The 16,063-nt window shown below is 59.0% G+C and overlaps 1 protein-coding gene across 2 annotated transcripts in view; it reads right to left on the minus strand.

Moving 5' to 3' along the window:
- Positions 1-238: 238 nt before the first annotated feature.
- AP2A2 (adaptor related protein complex 2 subunit alpha 2) overlaps positions 239-16,063 on the minus strand; it is a 63,572-nt gene continuing 47,747 nt past the window's right edge. For both annotated transcript variants that reach the window (XM_082660455.1, XM_082660454.1), the window contains exons 9-22: positions 15,205-15,373; positions 13,935-14,072; positions 12,890-13,072; positions 12,211-12,308; positions 11,589-11,820; positions 11,307-11,480; positions 8,022-8,182; positions 5,298-5,380; positions 3,711-3,802; positions 2,934-3,055; positions 1,865-1,981; positions 1,706-1,775; positions 1,427-1,561; positions 239-638 (exon numbers count right to left, since the gene is read on the minus strand). In XM_082660455.1, coding sequence (XP_082516581.1) covers positions 561-638; positions 1,427-1,561; positions 1,706-1,775; positions 1,865-1,981; positions 2,934-3,055; positions 3,711-3,802; positions 5,298-5,380; positions 8,022-8,182; positions 11,307-11,480; positions 11,589-11,820; positions 12,211-12,308; positions 12,890-13,072; positions 13,935-14,072; positions 15,205-15,373 — 1,852 coding nt within the window. In that variant the 3' untranslated portion in view covers positions 239-560. The remainder of the gene's footprint in view (positions 639-1,426; positions 1,562-1,705; positions 1,776-1,864; positions 1,982-2,933; positions 3,056-3,710; positions 3,803-5,297; positions 5,381-8,021; positions 8,183-11,306; positions 11,481-11,588; positions 11,821-12,210; positions 12,309-12,889; positions 13,073-13,934; positions 14,073-15,204; positions 15,374-16,063) is intronic.

Consider the following 16,063-nt stretch of genomic DNA (forward strand, 5'->3'; position numbering starts at 1 on the left):
ACTTCTAGATTCAGAACCCGGCCCCAGCAAGCCCCCTGGCACTGTGCCCTCACCCTGGCCGAGGTCGGCGCTTGGGCCCCGTGTGGACATACCCTTGGGCTGCCTCCCCGTCTCCCATCCAAGTAGCCAAGATCTATTGCCATGGCAGACAGAACGCTGCCTCTCCTCTCAGAGCATCAGAGATGAACTGTCAATAAGACAGCCTTGGCATCTTGATAAAATTTCAAACAACTTTCCATTTTCATTCAAACTTCTAAATTCCCTTTAATTTGTAGACTTAGCCACAGAACTGTCTTGATTTCTATAAGAGTTAATCCCGGGATCCACGCCCCTCTCCTCCTGACTTGGCAGGACGGCTGGGTCCAGGCTGAGCCTCTTCTTCCTCGACGGCACACAGGCTCCCATCCATCCCCACAAGGGACGAGGCCAGAGAAGCAGGGCTGGGAGGCACCCGGGGCTGCAACACTACACAGGGCGTGGACTTGCGGCATGGCAACGAAGACGACAGTGGAGATGAAGAAAAACGCAGACACAGGAGCCTGACCCTCCGTCCTTGTTGATTAAAACTGTTCCGAAAGCAATTCACACAATCTCTGAGAGACGGTTTCTCTACTCGTCCGCAGCGTGAGTCGGTACATCTGAAACAGAGGACACAGAAGGTCAGTGGCGGTGCCAGGGCAGGCACCGCGGGGCCAGCCCCGCCCAGTGGCCCCTCAAGGCCCCCTGCTCAGCCCGTCCCTGGAGGTGCCACTGTTGACAGGTTCAAGCAACGAACACGCTCTCAGTGGCAAAAATAAAACAGTTTGACATCAGCAAGTGCTCGTGTGCATGTGGACCAACTGGAAACTTCATGCGCAGCTGGTGGGCGTCTGAGACCGCATCGCTGTCGGAACAGCAAGGCTGACCGTGCCCAGACCCCATGAGCCGGCAATCCCACCCTGAGTGTTCCCCACGTGAAATGAAAACATGCCCATGCAAAGGCATGTCCGGATGTCTGCGGCAGCCGTATTCAATGCCTCCTGAAACAGGGGCAGCCCGATGTCCATCGACAGGAGGGCTGGGCAAACCAGAGTGGCAACTCCCCACAAAGGAGGGCCACGTGCTCCACGAGGACCCACCGTGGACACAGCAGCAACACGGTGACTGCTGGAGCCTGGGGCCAGGCGGGTCCCACGCTGGGCCACACGGCGCTGCCTCCTAGGGAGGCCGGGGCTGATGCGGGCGTGCCAGAGAACTTTCTGGGGCGATGGAAATGCTACACACACCAACGGGTGGGTGGTGGTGGTTACACAGGTGTACACATCTGTCGAAACACATCAAACTACCACATCTGGGATCTATCTGCATACCTCACTGTGTGTGAATTACACCACAGTTAAAAAAAAAAAAAGCAAGCGTATTCAACGATTCCCTCAAGGGGCTTGACCTGGGCTTGCAGATTCGGCTCCAGACGCAGTAAGCATCCAATCTGGGTGGTTCTGGTGTGTATGATACCAGCTCCCACAAAGTTTGCAGGATTAGGATCGACTTCCTCTAGGAGTGCAGAACCAAAGCCAATAATCTGTGGGAAGAACCAGGAGAAACAGGAGCCCCTCGCGTCGGCGCCAGCAGAGGTGGAGGGTTCTCCGAGGCGAGAAGCCGCCAGCCTCCTCTGAGGACTCCGGTCGTGTCCCGACCCTGGGAACGTCCACAGCAAGACCTTTACCTTGGCTTTGGTGATCTCTGTGTCCATTGGATGCTTCGCCTTGAAGATATTCTGCACTTCCTGCTGGGGACTGTGGGAAACCGAGGCCAGCGCGAGTGCCGTCAGCTGAGCCAGAGCCGAGGCCCCCCACCCACCCGGGGGGGACAGGGCGCCACTCACTTGCTCAGCTGCTTCCAGCGCTGGAAGAAATCCTGAGAAGCCATCTCCGTGGGCTGGAAAAACTTGTTGAGTGTGATAGGCAGCTTCACAGACACATTCTGAAAGGTTCCCCCATACCTGTGAGCAACACAGAGGCATGCTGGGAAGAGTCCACGTCCCGAGTGTGCCACCTCCAGGGCACAGGGGGGCCGCGTGCAAAAGGCGGGGCGGAGAGATCTGGAAGGGCGGCCCAGGGCTCCAGGGAGGCTGGTCCATCTCCGGCGCACCGTCATCGATGGCCAAGGACGTCGGGGAACGTGCCCCCGCCACCCCCGGCCGAGGCTGCTGGGCTGGTCGCAGTGCCGGGGACAGGCGTCGCCTCTTCCCGTTCCCCAGCAGTCCGTGTCCTACAACTCCAAGTTTAAATCGTGTGGGTTTTTTCTTTTTTCCATGAAAAGACTAAAAGAAAACAGTGTGCCTACGGAATGAAAGAAAAATTCTGCACGTCTATTTCCCTAAATTTTACAAAGTACGCCATCTGCAGGTCCCTGTATACCTCGTATTTGGAAAGGTGCTTTTTCAAAAGTTAACCTTACAAATACCCAACAGGGAAGGCTGGGAAGCACACTCTACCACAGTCGCTGAAAGACGGCAGGAACGAGCCGAGAAGCAACAGACACGTCAGAAAAAACAGTCAGGCCGACGTGTACGCTCAGAGTACAACACACAGGCGCTCACACCCCAGACGAGGCCCTGGTGGGCCCAGCGCCGGGCGGCTGGCCTCTGGAGCAGCAGGCTGTGCAGCGCCCGCAGCGGGACAGGCCCCTCGGTCTCTCGCCTGAAAGCCCCGGGCCTTGGGAAGAAGGCCCCGCCCACCCGGCGTCCCAGACCCGGGCACCCTTTCCCTCCCCCACTTCCCACACCCCCCTGTAGCAGACGCCTCTGGAGTGTGCACGGCAGGTCACCCCTCGGTCCTCACCACACCCTCTGAAGGAAGGATGCAGAGGTCCCGCGTCACAGCCACGTGCCGGCCCAGCCTGGCACCCCCGCGCCCAGCAAGAGCGGCTGGTGCCTCGGCCGGGGCTCCCACCTGAACTGGATGTTGAGGACGGGCGCCTCGGTGAAGTCGGACACGCACTCTATGTTGACAGCCTGCTGCACCTGCGCGCCCCCGTCCACGGTGGGGTCCACAGGCTTGGTCTGCAGGCTCAGATGTGCATGTGTCAAGGAAGCTGTGGCGACGCTGGGAACATGGGCTGAGCCCCGAGTTCAGAGAGGCTCCAGAAGGGGCCCGGCAGGAGTCGGAGCTCACATCCTGACCTCGGACGAAACCTGCCATACGTGTGTTTTTAATAACTTAAACATTTAGCTTTAACGGTCCACGTTTAAAGCGTGTTTATCTTAAAATAAAAATAGATCTGGCCTGTAGTAAGGAGGTTCCTGCTTCACGGCTTTTCCAGGGAAGGCGGCATCCTCGGGGGTCAAGCTGGGCCTCCTTCGCCCTCACTTTACCCAGGTGGCCCATCATCGCGGGAACAGGACACCTGGATGGCAAGGCTGACGGGCTGGAGAAGCTCACGTCCCAGTTCTGCCATTTATACGGGACCGTCTCCGGTCGCAGCTCGTCCCAGGTGGCCCATCACTCGCTCTGCCTGGGCAGCAGCTCCCTGGGAGACTCCCCAAGGAGACCAGAGCCCCAGCAGACGTGGAGGCCGGAACAGGCCTGCATGTACTTCACCAGCGGCATAAACAAGCAACCTGAGTGTGGGAAGGTGCCCTGAGGTTGCATTAACAGCACCTGGAAACGCCCTCCTAGTCTGTCCTCCACCCGCTTCTGCCAGGGGCCTGGGGCAACGGAACCAAGGATATTGGCCCGGAGGTCGTCCGAACAGATGAGCGTAGGAGTGAAGCTCAGGAACTGCGTGGAGGTCTTATTACCATAAAATATGAACATCCGGCCTAGAAGGAAGCAAAGCAGCTTGTTCCCACGACACGCCGCAGCCTCCTGAGCTGCGCGGAGGGAAGCAGAGCCCCCGACCCACACAAGTGACGCCCGAGCCCTCGGCCTCGGCACTTGGGGGGCTCGGGGCCAGCACAGCAGGAACCGCCACACAGACCTCTGTGGACGTCTTACACCCTCAGAATTCACAATGGAACGTGAACTTCAAATCTCCTGAAGAGGACGCACAGGTAGGCATGCCTCCCCGACAGCCTAAGAAACACCACGGCTCCTGGGTGACGCCCCCGTGGCCCGGAGTCTAACCCCTTCATCCAATGAGAAACGAACACCTCTGTCCGTCCTCAGTGAGAAGGAGTCTGAGGGGCCCCACGGGGCAGATGCGCTGCCTTCCCACCCTCCACTCGTTTCCGCAGACAAGGCTCCACGATGGTGCCAAGAGGGAGGCGGGGCCAGCAGCCCACAGGGCCCCTCGGCAACAGCCCCAGTAGCCAGTGGGCACAATTTTGGGGGGCTGGGGGGAACAGAAAGCTTTTTTTAAAAATGTGGTAAAACATACACCATATACCCTGCAATTTACCGTCTCCGCATCTCTTGGCGCACAGGGCGGGGCACGAAGCACATTCACATGGTCGTGTTACCTTCCCCACCTTCATCCCCAGAACGTTCCGTCTTCCCGAACGGACGCTCTGTCCCCATGAACACTCACTCCCCTCCCCTCCCCCAGCCCTGGGCCCCACCGTCTACTTTTCTGTCTCTGTGGATGTGACTCCTCCAGGGACCCCTAGGGAGTGGAATCAGACAGGATTAGTCCTTCTGTGACTGGATTATTTCACTGAGTGTGATGTCCTGAAGGTTCACCCTGTGTAGCCTGTGTCACAAGTTCCTTCCTTTTTAAGGCTGAGTAATGTTCCAGTGTGTGTTTAAACCACATTTTGTGTATCCACTCAAATGGATGGCACTTGGGTTGCCTCCACCTTTTTGGTGACTGTGAACGTGGGCATGTGAGTACCTGTTCCAGTCCCTGCTTTCCTTTCAATTCTTTTGGGTAAATACCCAGAAGTGGGATTGCTAGGTCATATATATGGGAGTTCTAGTTTTAGTTTTTTAAGAAACCTCCAGACTGTTTGCCACAGCAGCAAATACATCCCCCCAGAGCACAAGCTTCCAATTTCTCTGCGTCCTCGCCAACCCTCGTTTTGTTTTTTATAGCAGCCGTGCCGATGCTATGAGGTGGCACCTCGATGGGTCTGACTGCATTTCTCAGACTATTGGTGGCGGTGGGCGCCTTTGCATGCTCTTTCGGACACCTGAATGTCTTCCTTCGGGAAATGTCTGAGACTTCTGCCCGTTTTCTAACTGGGTTGTTTTTCTGTTGTTGATTTGGAATCCTCTATATATTCTAGAAACTAGACCCTTTTGAGATTTGTGATTTGGAAATACTTTCTCCTCGTAACTTCTAAGAGAAGTTTTCATTGAGTAAAGTAAAATACATACCTAAATTCTGCCGAAACTCAGACTTCAGTCCAATCTGAAGAAGCTGGTTTTCAAACAACACACCATTATTTTTACAGACAAACCTGGGGGACAAGGGACAGCATGTGAGTCACTCAAAGCCACCCACCCACCAAAAATACCAAGATCAGTTTCGAAAAAGGGTTTAAAGAACACGAAGACCAGAAAAACCTCTCTGGGACAGGAGGGAAGGGAAAAGCGGCAAATATTCCGACGAACACCATTAAAAGCGCCCGCTAGAGATGGGAGGTAAGTTGAGAGGGTGACACGGCACAACCAAGGAATGACCACAGGAGCAGGTCGTCTGCCTTCCATGAAGGTGCTGCTCAGCCGTGAACAGCTTCCACTGACGCAGGACACGGGCGCCACGGCAAAAGCACACACGTTTGTTCAGGTCGGCCCACAGGCTCGGCCACTTGACACGCGGCAGTGGCCTCCAAACGGTCTCCACCGGGGCTGTCCGCGGGCCACGCACACCCACGCCCACACCCAGGCGGCCCTCCCTGCCCCTCCTGTCCTCCCCTCCCCTCTTCCCTGCTCTCCCTTCCCCTGGTGCTGCGAAAACTGGACAGCTACATGGAAAAGCATGAAACTAGAACATCTCACACTACATATAAAAATAAACTCAAACTGGATTAAAGACCTAAATATAAGACCTGAAACCATAAAACTCCTAGAAGAGAACACAGGCAGAGCACGCTTTGACATAAACTGCAGCAAATATTTTCTTGGATCTGCTCCTAAGGCAAAGGAAACAAATGCAAAGATAAACGAGATCTAATTGAACTTAAAAGCTTTTGCGCAGCAAAAGGGAATCATCAACAAAACAGAAACACAACTACTGAATGGGAGAAAATATTTGCAAATGGCAAGACCAATAAGAGGTTTAATTTCCAAAACATATAAACAGCTCATACAACCCAATATCGAAAAACCAAATGACCCAATTAAAGAACGGGCAGAAGACCTGAACAGACATTTTTCCAAAGAAGACATACAGATGCCAACAGGCACATGAAAGATGCTGAACATCACTCACCGTCAGGGAAACGGGGATCAAAACCACAAAGAGACAACACCTCACAGCTGTCAGAACGGCCATCATCAAAAAGACCACATATAACAAATGCTGAGGAGAGCATGAAGAAAAGGGAGCCCTTGCACACTGCTGGTGGGGATGTAAATTGGTGAAACACTGGAAAACAGTATGGCGGTTCCTCAAAAGACTAAAAATACAGCTACCACATGACCCAGCAATTCCAGTCCTGGGTATATTCAAGGAGAATGAAAACACTAATTTGAAAAGACACATGCACCCCAATATTCACAGCAGCATTATTTACAAAAGTGAAGATACGAAAGCAACCTAAGTGTCCGTCAGCGGATGAGTCGATAAAGATGTGGTATAATATACGATGGAACGAACACACACACACACACGCACACACACACACACGCGCACGCGCACACGCACACGCACACGCACACGCACACACGCACACTCGGCCAATACAAAAATGAAATTCTGTCATTTGCAACATGAATGGACTTGGAGGGCGTCATGCTAAGCGCAATAAGTCAGACAGAGAAGACAAATACTGTATGCTGCCATTCACATGTGGAATCTGAAAAATAAATGAATATAACAAAACAGACTCACAGACACAGAGAACAAACTAGTGGTTACCAGCAGGGAGAAGGAAGGGGGGAGAGGGAAGACAGGGTACGGGAGTAAGAGGTGCAAACTGCTACACATAAGATAGATAAGCCACAAGGATATACTGTACAGCACAGGGAAATACAGCCACTATTTTGTGATAACTTTAAACGGAATATAACCTAAAAAAGTTGAGTCCCTACGTTGTACACCTGACACTAATATGATGTTGTAAACCAACTAACTATATACCTCAGTTTAAGAAAAAGAGTCTGTTTTCCGCCACAGACGGACAACTGGCGGCACTGCAAACCCGCCCTTCCCCAGTCACTTCCAACAAGCGACAGGAAATACGAGTCAGTGTGCGGGGCGAACGGAGAGAGACAGGAGAAACCAGAAAACCACAAGAACTCTTCCGCGGTCACAAAGACCAAGACGAGCAGCCGCTCCTTGGAGACGACAGAACTCACACCCGCTCTCCTCTCGGAGGGGGAGCCCCCCACCTCCTGGCTGGATCTCGATCAGCAGAGACAGAGGGACAGACAGCAAGCAGGGAAAAGGGGCAGGATCCGCGCAGCGAAGCGCGGGGAAGAGCAGCCTGGGATTTCGCCTTCAAAGTGGGGGAACGGGGCCAAGTTGACCGCACGCAGGACTCTGCTGGCCCACAGCAGGGGTGTGAACATCGGGACACCGGTCAGACAGAGGTGACAAGGACGGAACAGGTCAGCGGAGGAGCAGGAAGCAGGCTTGGAAGCAGACCCCACAGGACAAAGCAGTGACTGTGAACTGAAGAGCGTCTCTTCAAGAAAAAGCTAGGTGCCTGGAGGGCAGACACAGGGCGTGATTAGAGAGCCCAGGGGCACAGCACGGAGAGCAGAGCACAAGCGTCCTGCAGGGCAGGCGCAGCCCACGGGAGCAGACAGCACACAGGGCGCCCACCACTCCCTCACCTGTCCAGCGCCTGAGCCTCCTCCCTCCCTGGGCACCCAGGGCGCAGGCCTGGCCGGGCGGGGGGAGCCCCTGTCCTCGGGATGCAGGAGGCAGACTACCTGGCGAAGTTGTCCTCGGAGCCGGGAGCCAGGGGAGCGACCGCGGAGGGTGAGTCTGAGAAAACGTCCACGAGCAGCCCGCCGGAGGAGGGTGGAGGTCCCGTGGGGACGGGGGGCGCAGCCCCCAGCCCCAGTAGGTCTGCCGACGGAGAAGGCGTGGACTGGAAGACAGGGAAGGAGAAGGTCAGCGCAGACCCTTCTGGGCACCACGCCAGGCAAGCGCAAGGGCCTGCACCCCACCCACACCCCGAAAAGAAGTGTCTGGTTTCAGAGACAAGACTGTGCGTGTCACTGTCAACCATGTGAAGAAGTCTGGAAAGATGAAAGAAGTAAAAGCCAGCAGCTTACTAGGGCGCAGCCTTGGTCATCTACGTTCTGCTTCGTTACAGAGGAAGAGCAGACAAAATGCCTGCAGAACAGGGTTTTTTTAAAAATAACTGCTTTTTTCGTTGTTTTGTTTTATTTTTTTTTTAATCGAAGTATAGCTGATTTACAATGATGTGCCTAAACAGCTGCTTTTTGATCCTAGGCAAGAGACAAAGAACACAACAAAGCCCTTCCAAAATCCCTCTCCAAGCTCACAGGAGACACAACAGCGCAGCTCATCACACGCTCCCTCCCCAGACGTCCCCCACCAGCTGCACAGAGAGCTGGCGCTGCCCCTGCCTGGGCGCACGAGTCCAGAAACGTGCACGGTCCTGAGGACCGAGAGGTTCCTGTCGCAGCGAGAACCAGGCCTGTGAGAACTCATCTGGAGTGACTTTTAAATGTCCCCCTGGACCCTCCCGAGGGCAAATATCCACTTACAGTCACCTGAGACTACATCCGAGAGCTGCTTTTCGTCACTGCAGTGAACACCTTGCTCGGTGTTACTGCGCACTCACTCATCTTTCCAGGAACGCAGCCACGCCGGCAGCCACGCTGAGAGCCCAAGGAGGCCAACGCCCCTTCTTTCTCAGGAGTGTGGATGCACCCATCCCAGGCACTGGCCAGCCCGCCCTCAGGCCATGCGGAGGACGTACACGTGAGAATCATTACATTAGCATAAATAATTACTTACTTCCCTTTTATATTTAGAGCACTGCACTGAATTTCTAAAACATTACACGCTTAGGCAGATGATCTTCTGTATGGATTCCACGTTGAGACAAAAGAGGCGTTACAGAACACGTGTCCCGTCCCGCAGAGAGGACGTGGGCCTGAGCCGGCCAAGAGCTCCGCTCCGTGCGCCAGGCCCTCCTTCCTGGGGCTCCAGGGCAGGCAGCGCGCCAGGCCCACCCTGCGGCCGGAAGCGGCCCGGAAGCGGGCGGCTCCGGGTGAAAGGGGCTCCTGGGCAGAGCCGACAGGCCAGGCCGTGCTCCCCAGGAGAAGGGGAAGGGCCCCCAGAGGAGCTGTCAAGCTTCCTCAGACGCTTCTGCGCCATTGGGGAGAGTCGATGAAATGGCCACGGGGGCTCCTGGCCCTGCACCTGGGATGACACTCCCGCACACACAGCCCCTCACAACAGCCTCCCGCCAGCGAGGCCATCTTCGGGAGCCTGGCCACCCAAGGTTAGGAGCTGCTCCCGGTGAGGGGGGGGGGGCCCAAGCCTGCTGTGAGTGACGCGAGAAAGGCCTCTGTCTGGGCCACAGAACCCGCAGCCTGACGAGGTCACTGCACCTCTGCCACCTACTGCACAATGTCTCCACTGGTTCCCAAAGAACAGTGCAAATGCTTTTTAAAGTAGGCAAACCCTTCTGTCCCATTAAGTCAAACACGGACAGACAAAAGCAAGGCTGCTCCTTAGGGAGGCCCCGCTAAGACGCCTACTCCCTCCCCAGACCCCACGTGCAGGCTCTACCCTGCAGCACTGGGACCCCCCGCCGCTTCGCCGCCTCCCCCTCTTCTCAGGACTCGGGGAGACCCTCCCCCAGGAGCCGGCCTGGCACCCGGCTCTGCACAGGTTACACCTGCTCAAAGCGCCGCACACCACAGGGTGCAGGGTGGCTCTGGGCTCCTCCGCCAGCCCAAAGCCCCAGGAGGACCGGCAGCCTCCAGACACCCACCCTCAAGGCGCACAGACAAGCACCCCAAAGCCACAGCTGAGCCGAGCTCCCAGGAAGGCCACAAAGAAAATCGCCTCCTGGCATGACCTGCGACCCTAAATAAAAGGCATTCTGGCCACCACTGCCCAAAGCAAAAGGCAGCCCAGGCGTTCTCGTGAGATCCAGACATCTCAACGCCACCTGGCGGCGGGGCCTCCCTTCTGAGTTTGAAGACAGGAGAGAGAAGACACCAGGAGGAGAATCCCAGCCAGGAGGGACCCCAGCCTCTTTCCTGTCCTGCTGCTTCTGCCTCAACTCCCCAGCCCCGTCAAGGCCTTCCCCCTGCCCCAGCTCCCTGAGCCGTGAGGACAAACGGGAACTCACATCCACAGGGCCACGAAGGGCGCCCCTGGAGAGAAGGTATCAGGGCTCAGGTGAGAGGTCCTGGCTGTGACGGGGCCCCAAGTCAAGGGCCAGGCCAGGTCTGAGCACAGGCCTCACGGCGGGCCCGAGGCCCCGGGGCACACAAGGAGACGTGGAGCCAGGCAAGCGCCCCCCAAGGAGCAGCAGGACTCAGACACGAGCACGCTCTGGATGAGCAAACCAGCCGGGCCCCGGGCCGTCCACACGCTGCACGCGCCACCAGTGGGGCCCGCCCTCACAGAGGCCGCCGAGCAGCGTAAGCAGCACCGTCCATGGTGCCGCACCGGCGTCCTAGAGGGGACACACAGCTCTCCAGGCTGCCTCCCGACGGGCCAAGCATAAAGACCAAGGTCCTCGGGAGCCGCCTGCAGGGCCGCAGGGGCTGCTGCCCAGCCGGGCTAACGCACCTGCTCCCCGGGCTCCCTCCACTGAGCCGAGAAAGGAAACACAACTCTCAAAACGGCATCTTCCCCGACGAACGTCAAAGGACATGTTCTCAGGGCATCGTGCGTGAACAGGACGCTCGCTCTAACGCGCTCACTAGTGAAAAACCTCTGAGGACAGCAGGAGGTGGGTCCACTGGAAACCAGCGAGGGGTGCGGGACTATACGGCAGTCGTGCAAGAGACGGGTGACCACGTCTTCTAAATCCAAAGCCGAGGGGAGACGTGGGAGCTGACCGCGGACCCCAGACAACCATCCGACAGACACAGTCTGGCTGACAGACACAGGCGTCTGGGTCAGCCTGCCCCCCAACGACAACAGTCCAGGGTCGCGGATCTCGGGGACCAGGTGCCCCAGGAGCTCACGCAGGGTACGGCCCTCAGGAGGGGACCCACCGCAGCGCTGGCACTGGCCGGGGCGGGCTCGGGGCCCCCGTTGACGTCGGCGCTCCTCTCCCGCTTGGCCTCCTCCAGGTCGGTCACCGTGCTGGGGCCCTTCTTCTTCTTGAGCTTGGCCAGGATAGAAGACTCACGTTCTGGAAACGGAGGCATCTCCTCCAGGACAGTCGCCTGGGGGGAAAGGAGCCCTAGGTCAGCGCAGCACGAAGCCCCATGGCCTCCGGCCCCCAGAAAGGGTGGCCAAGGCGAGGCGGGGGGCAATAGAGCAGCGTGGCGCACCAGGATGTCGGTGCTGGCGACAGTGCTGAGCCGCAGGTACTCGACGGCGCGCTGCTGCAGCTCCACGTCAGCATTCTTCAGCTGGCTGTCACTGCGCAGCACGTCCTGGATGGTGCCCTTCACCTCCGGGAAGAGGTTCACGAACTTGATGTAAGTGGACAGGAGGAGCGCCCTGGTGGGGACGCTGCACAGGTGGAACTTGGAGTGCAGCAGGTGAAACTGGGTCAGGGGGCTGGGGGGGCACACATGGGGCACAGCGTCACCTCCACGCCTCACTCCCCGCCTGGACCACCCCGCCTGAGCCTGACCCCCGTGTGTCCCCACAAGACGGGGAGTGAGCGCGGAGTGACTCGGGGGCATGAGCCCACGCTCAGCCAGAAGCTGTGCGTTCCCGCTCCAGGCCAAGTCCAGGCTCCCCTCTGAACAGCGCCGGCCATCAGCCATGCCTCCTTCCCCCCAGAATCCCTGTGTTCTGTACAGCCAACCAGAGCGGATGTCCCCTCGCTACGGGCTGTCCTGGGGAGCTCGGGACATCAGCTGGCCTCTACTAGGCCATCGGGTGTGAATCAGTGGGCACAGGCCCGGCACTGGACGCGGGACTCCCAGCTCCCGGGTGACTCACCTGGATCTCGGGTCTCCTGCTATCAAGTTCCCAAACTCCCCTAGGATGTAGCCACCGACTTTGACCAGGTTCTCGTGGCACGCTGGGGCCTGCAGCGCCTACGGAAGAGCACGCGCGGTGAGCCTGGTGCCCAGGCAGAGGAAGCACCAGTAGAGCTCGGCCTCCGGAGAAAGCCACTGAGCCGTGTGACAAGCCAGGAGAGCGGGCTCAGGCTGCCTTCCCAGGGAGCCTGCTCTGCATGCAGCCGCAGCCCCCAGAGCCTCCTGAGCCCCTCCCGAATGCACTCCCTGCGCCATCCTCTCTCCTGGCCACTTCGGCAGAGGGATCAGTAGCAGGGGAGCCCCACGGGCAGGGCCACGGCCGATCCCACCCCGGGAACGAGAGCTGCTCCCAAAAACTGACGCGTGGGCCCTGGGCAGGGGCGGGGGCACACGGCCCTCGCCGACAGAGACCACAAGCCCACCGTGGCGGCCCCACACCTGCTCTCGGACACACAGAGGCCAGCCCAAGGCCCCAGCCCGGGCAGCCTGCTCAGGAGGCCATGCGCTGACCGAGAGCCTCCCACCCGGGGTTGCTGTGCTGAAATCAGGGACAGAGGGCACCGAGACTCCAGCGGAGGCAGGAGCAGTGCCGGAGCCCGGCCTGCGGGAAGGCTGGCGGGGGCGGGGCGGGGCCACACCTCAAACACCGTCTTGGCGGCGTAGCCCTGCACGTCGTCCCGGTTGACGACGATCTGGATGACGCGGTACCACACCTCCTCGCTCACGTAGTCTCCAGCGATGCGGATCAGGTTCAGGATGGTGTCCACGTACCACGTGTAGTCCACGGCGTACTTCTCCGCCAGGATGGCGACCTTCAGCACCTGCAGGGCACGGCCACTCAGGGAGGGCCTCAGAAGGGCCTGAACCCACGTCAAAGCGACCCCCACTTGTCAAAGGAGCCCGTAAGTCTAAGGTTCCAGGAGCAGACGTGGAGGGACGTGTCGAGAGAGGCACAGCGAGCCCCGTCCTCCCCCCGCCACCCGGCCCGCAGCCCAGGCAGCCCCACTGGCAAAGCGCCACCCGCGCTCGCTGGGCCTCCTGCTCCGACAGCCCTTCTCCCAGCTCCCCAGGGCACCTGCTCCGGGCTGCGGAAAGCAGGCCCCTCACCTCCCCCGGGTACAGCCTCCTCCTGCACCGAGCCTGCCCTGAGCAGCATCGGTCGCCAACCTGGAGCCCGGCCCCCCGTGCTGCCGCCCGCACGCCCACCTTCCCCAGCGTGACCTCCTGACCGCGCCCCAGATCCCCCATCCACCTGCTCTGCACACCCTCTGGTCTCCAAGTCGACCCTCCGTAACGACCCCAGAGCACCGTTCCAGAACACCCACCTCGTCACCGCCCTCGGCTTCGAGTCCTTCAAGCCCAGAGCTGGGCCCAAAGCTGGGCGCTGGGGCCCCCTCACTGCCACGCCGGCCTGTGTCCCCGCTGCGCCCACCCCCCACGCACGCCCTGCTCCCTCTGTGCTGAGCACCTGCCTCCCGGGACCTCCGCACGGGGGGGAGGGGGAGAGCCTCTGCCAAGTGATTCTGGAAGACTGGAAGGCTCCCCTGAACATGCCGATAAAAAAGCTAAAGCAAAGGCCTCTCGTCCAGTCCGTAGTAGATTCTCAACAAGGCTGCAGGGACGCGCTTCAGCTGAGACACAGGCATCGGGGCCGGTGACGACACACAGGCCGCCAGAACTCACAATCTCCTCTCGGATAGAGTAGTCGGCCGTCTCCAAGTAGCTCAGCATCTCGGCCACGATCTGCTGGGCATTGCTGCGGTCGCACATGGCGTAGAGGAGGTCCACGGCCCGCTGCCGCACGCTCACGTCCCGTTCCGTCTGGGGAACGAGCACAGAGCCAACAGCCACATGAAGGGAGCCTGGGCAGGGGACGGTGGCAGTCCACTGTGACACATGCCCTCCCACGGTCCCGAGCCGGGCGGCTCAGGCACCCCCCCCCCGCCCCCGTCCCAATGCTCACTCGGAGCTCTGCCCACTCAGCACCCAAATCCAGGACCCCGAGAGCCCCTCACTTGCCACCCCAGTGCCCTCCTCACTCCGGCATTCAGACCCCGCAGCTCTGGACCGGCCAAGATCACGATCACACTCCATCCCCAGGGGGTGAGTCAGAGGCCGCCTGCTGTGTGGTCACAGACCGGCCCCTTCTGCGTCACCTGAGAGCCTGTCCCCGCGCTGGCTCCCAGCCCCACCCCGGACCCTCAGAAACAAGAGCACAGCCGCTCCCCAGCACAGGATAGCATGAGAGGCACTGCCATGGGCCCAGCCACAGGCACGGCAAGAGCAAGTCTTTCTGATCCAGGCAGTGACTGAAAACCACCCAGGAGGAATTCGAAACACCAGAAAGCGCGATTCCAAACCTTTGTACGGCTCCTGTTCAAAACACACACCACAAACGTCTATTAAACACGCGCAAACCCAAAGGAACAGGGTCAGACGTGTTCTCAGCAGGAAGCCCAGGACCAAGACAGTGGGTTCTGTAGCTTCCCCACCTGCCTTCAGTTTTCTAACACGTAGGAACGCAGTGGATGTGGCTGTGTCTGACCCTGAGGAGCCAACCCTCATTAGAGGAGACGACCTCAGCTCGGCTCTTCCAGCTCTGGAATTTCAATTCCCTGACAAAGCAAATATCCTTCTGCAAGGAGCGAGTTTTCTCGGAGACGTGGACAAAATATTTCATCCTTCCACCAAAACGAACAGTTTCTATCAATCCCATTTTTATTGTGACTCTGCTCACGTGCCAGGCCCAGTGGGAGATGCCCTGTGTGGTCATGGTCTCTTGCGGGCAGAGGGCAGAACCGCCTGGGGACGCACGCAGCCCGCCAGATCGCCCAGGGCCCGAGCGCACGACCCCAAGTGACCGCGGGACCCCCCCCCCCCGGGTAGCCCATGAGTGACAGCATGAGGGACAAGGCGCCCCCGTGGCCAGGCAGCCCCAGAAGAGCACACTTGCCTTCAGGGCATTGATGACCGTCTCAATGTGTGTCTTCACAGCCTCGTGGGAGAACTCGGAGCTGGCCAGCGTGCACATGCTCTCCAGGGCCAGGTAGCGCAGGTTGGTCTCCCGGTGCTGCAGGAACTGGCCCAGCTGGTTACAGGCGCGGACCAGCAGGTTTGGCTCGCTGTGCGGACGGGAGAGGTGGGTGGGCAGGGGTCCTCCACTCGGCCTAGGCCGTGCCACGTTCACGGCCACTGCGGCCTCCCGGGACGCAAGACCTGACGCTCACTCTAGTTGGTACCACACAAGGACCCGTGCCTTGCGTCCCCCAGAGCATTTCTGAGTGCATCTGCAGAACCCCTGACTCCAGAGGGTCGAGGGCAGCTGAGACCCCCAGCCTCCACGCCAAGCTGGCGGGGCGGAGGCGGCAGGGGACCCGGCTTTCACCAAGCCTCAGCCAGAGAACCCGCTTGGCCGACAGCTGGACGAAAGTCGCGACACCGAGAGACAGACGCACAGACGGAGGTGATACAACAGAGGTTACTGGCTACTTAAGCACCGACTACGTGAAACGCGGCGTTACGTCTCTGCTCGCTCTTTACTCTGCCCTCTGAACACTTAACAAGGACAGGGAGGCCGCTCCGAGGGGGAGAGTCTCGTCACCGGTGCCCAGCCCCGTGGACCGCAGAGCTCCGGCAGCTGCACCCGGCGGAAGCGCTGCAGGAAGGCGGGGCCGCAGGAGCGCCCCCCACCCCCTCCCCTCCCCATGCCACCTCCACACACTTTCCCACCACGGCCTCGGACCAACAAAGCCTAGAGGACACACATGCTCATGCTGCACTCCCAGGTGGCCCTGGGAGCAGCGGGTCGGGCA

The sequence above is a fragment of the Grampus griseus genome, assembly GCF_964374135.1.
Source record: "Grampus griseus genome assembly, chromosome: 8".
Classification (NCBI taxonomy): Eukaryota; Metazoa; Chordata; class Mammalia; order Artiodactyla; family Delphinidae; genus Grampus; species Grampus griseus.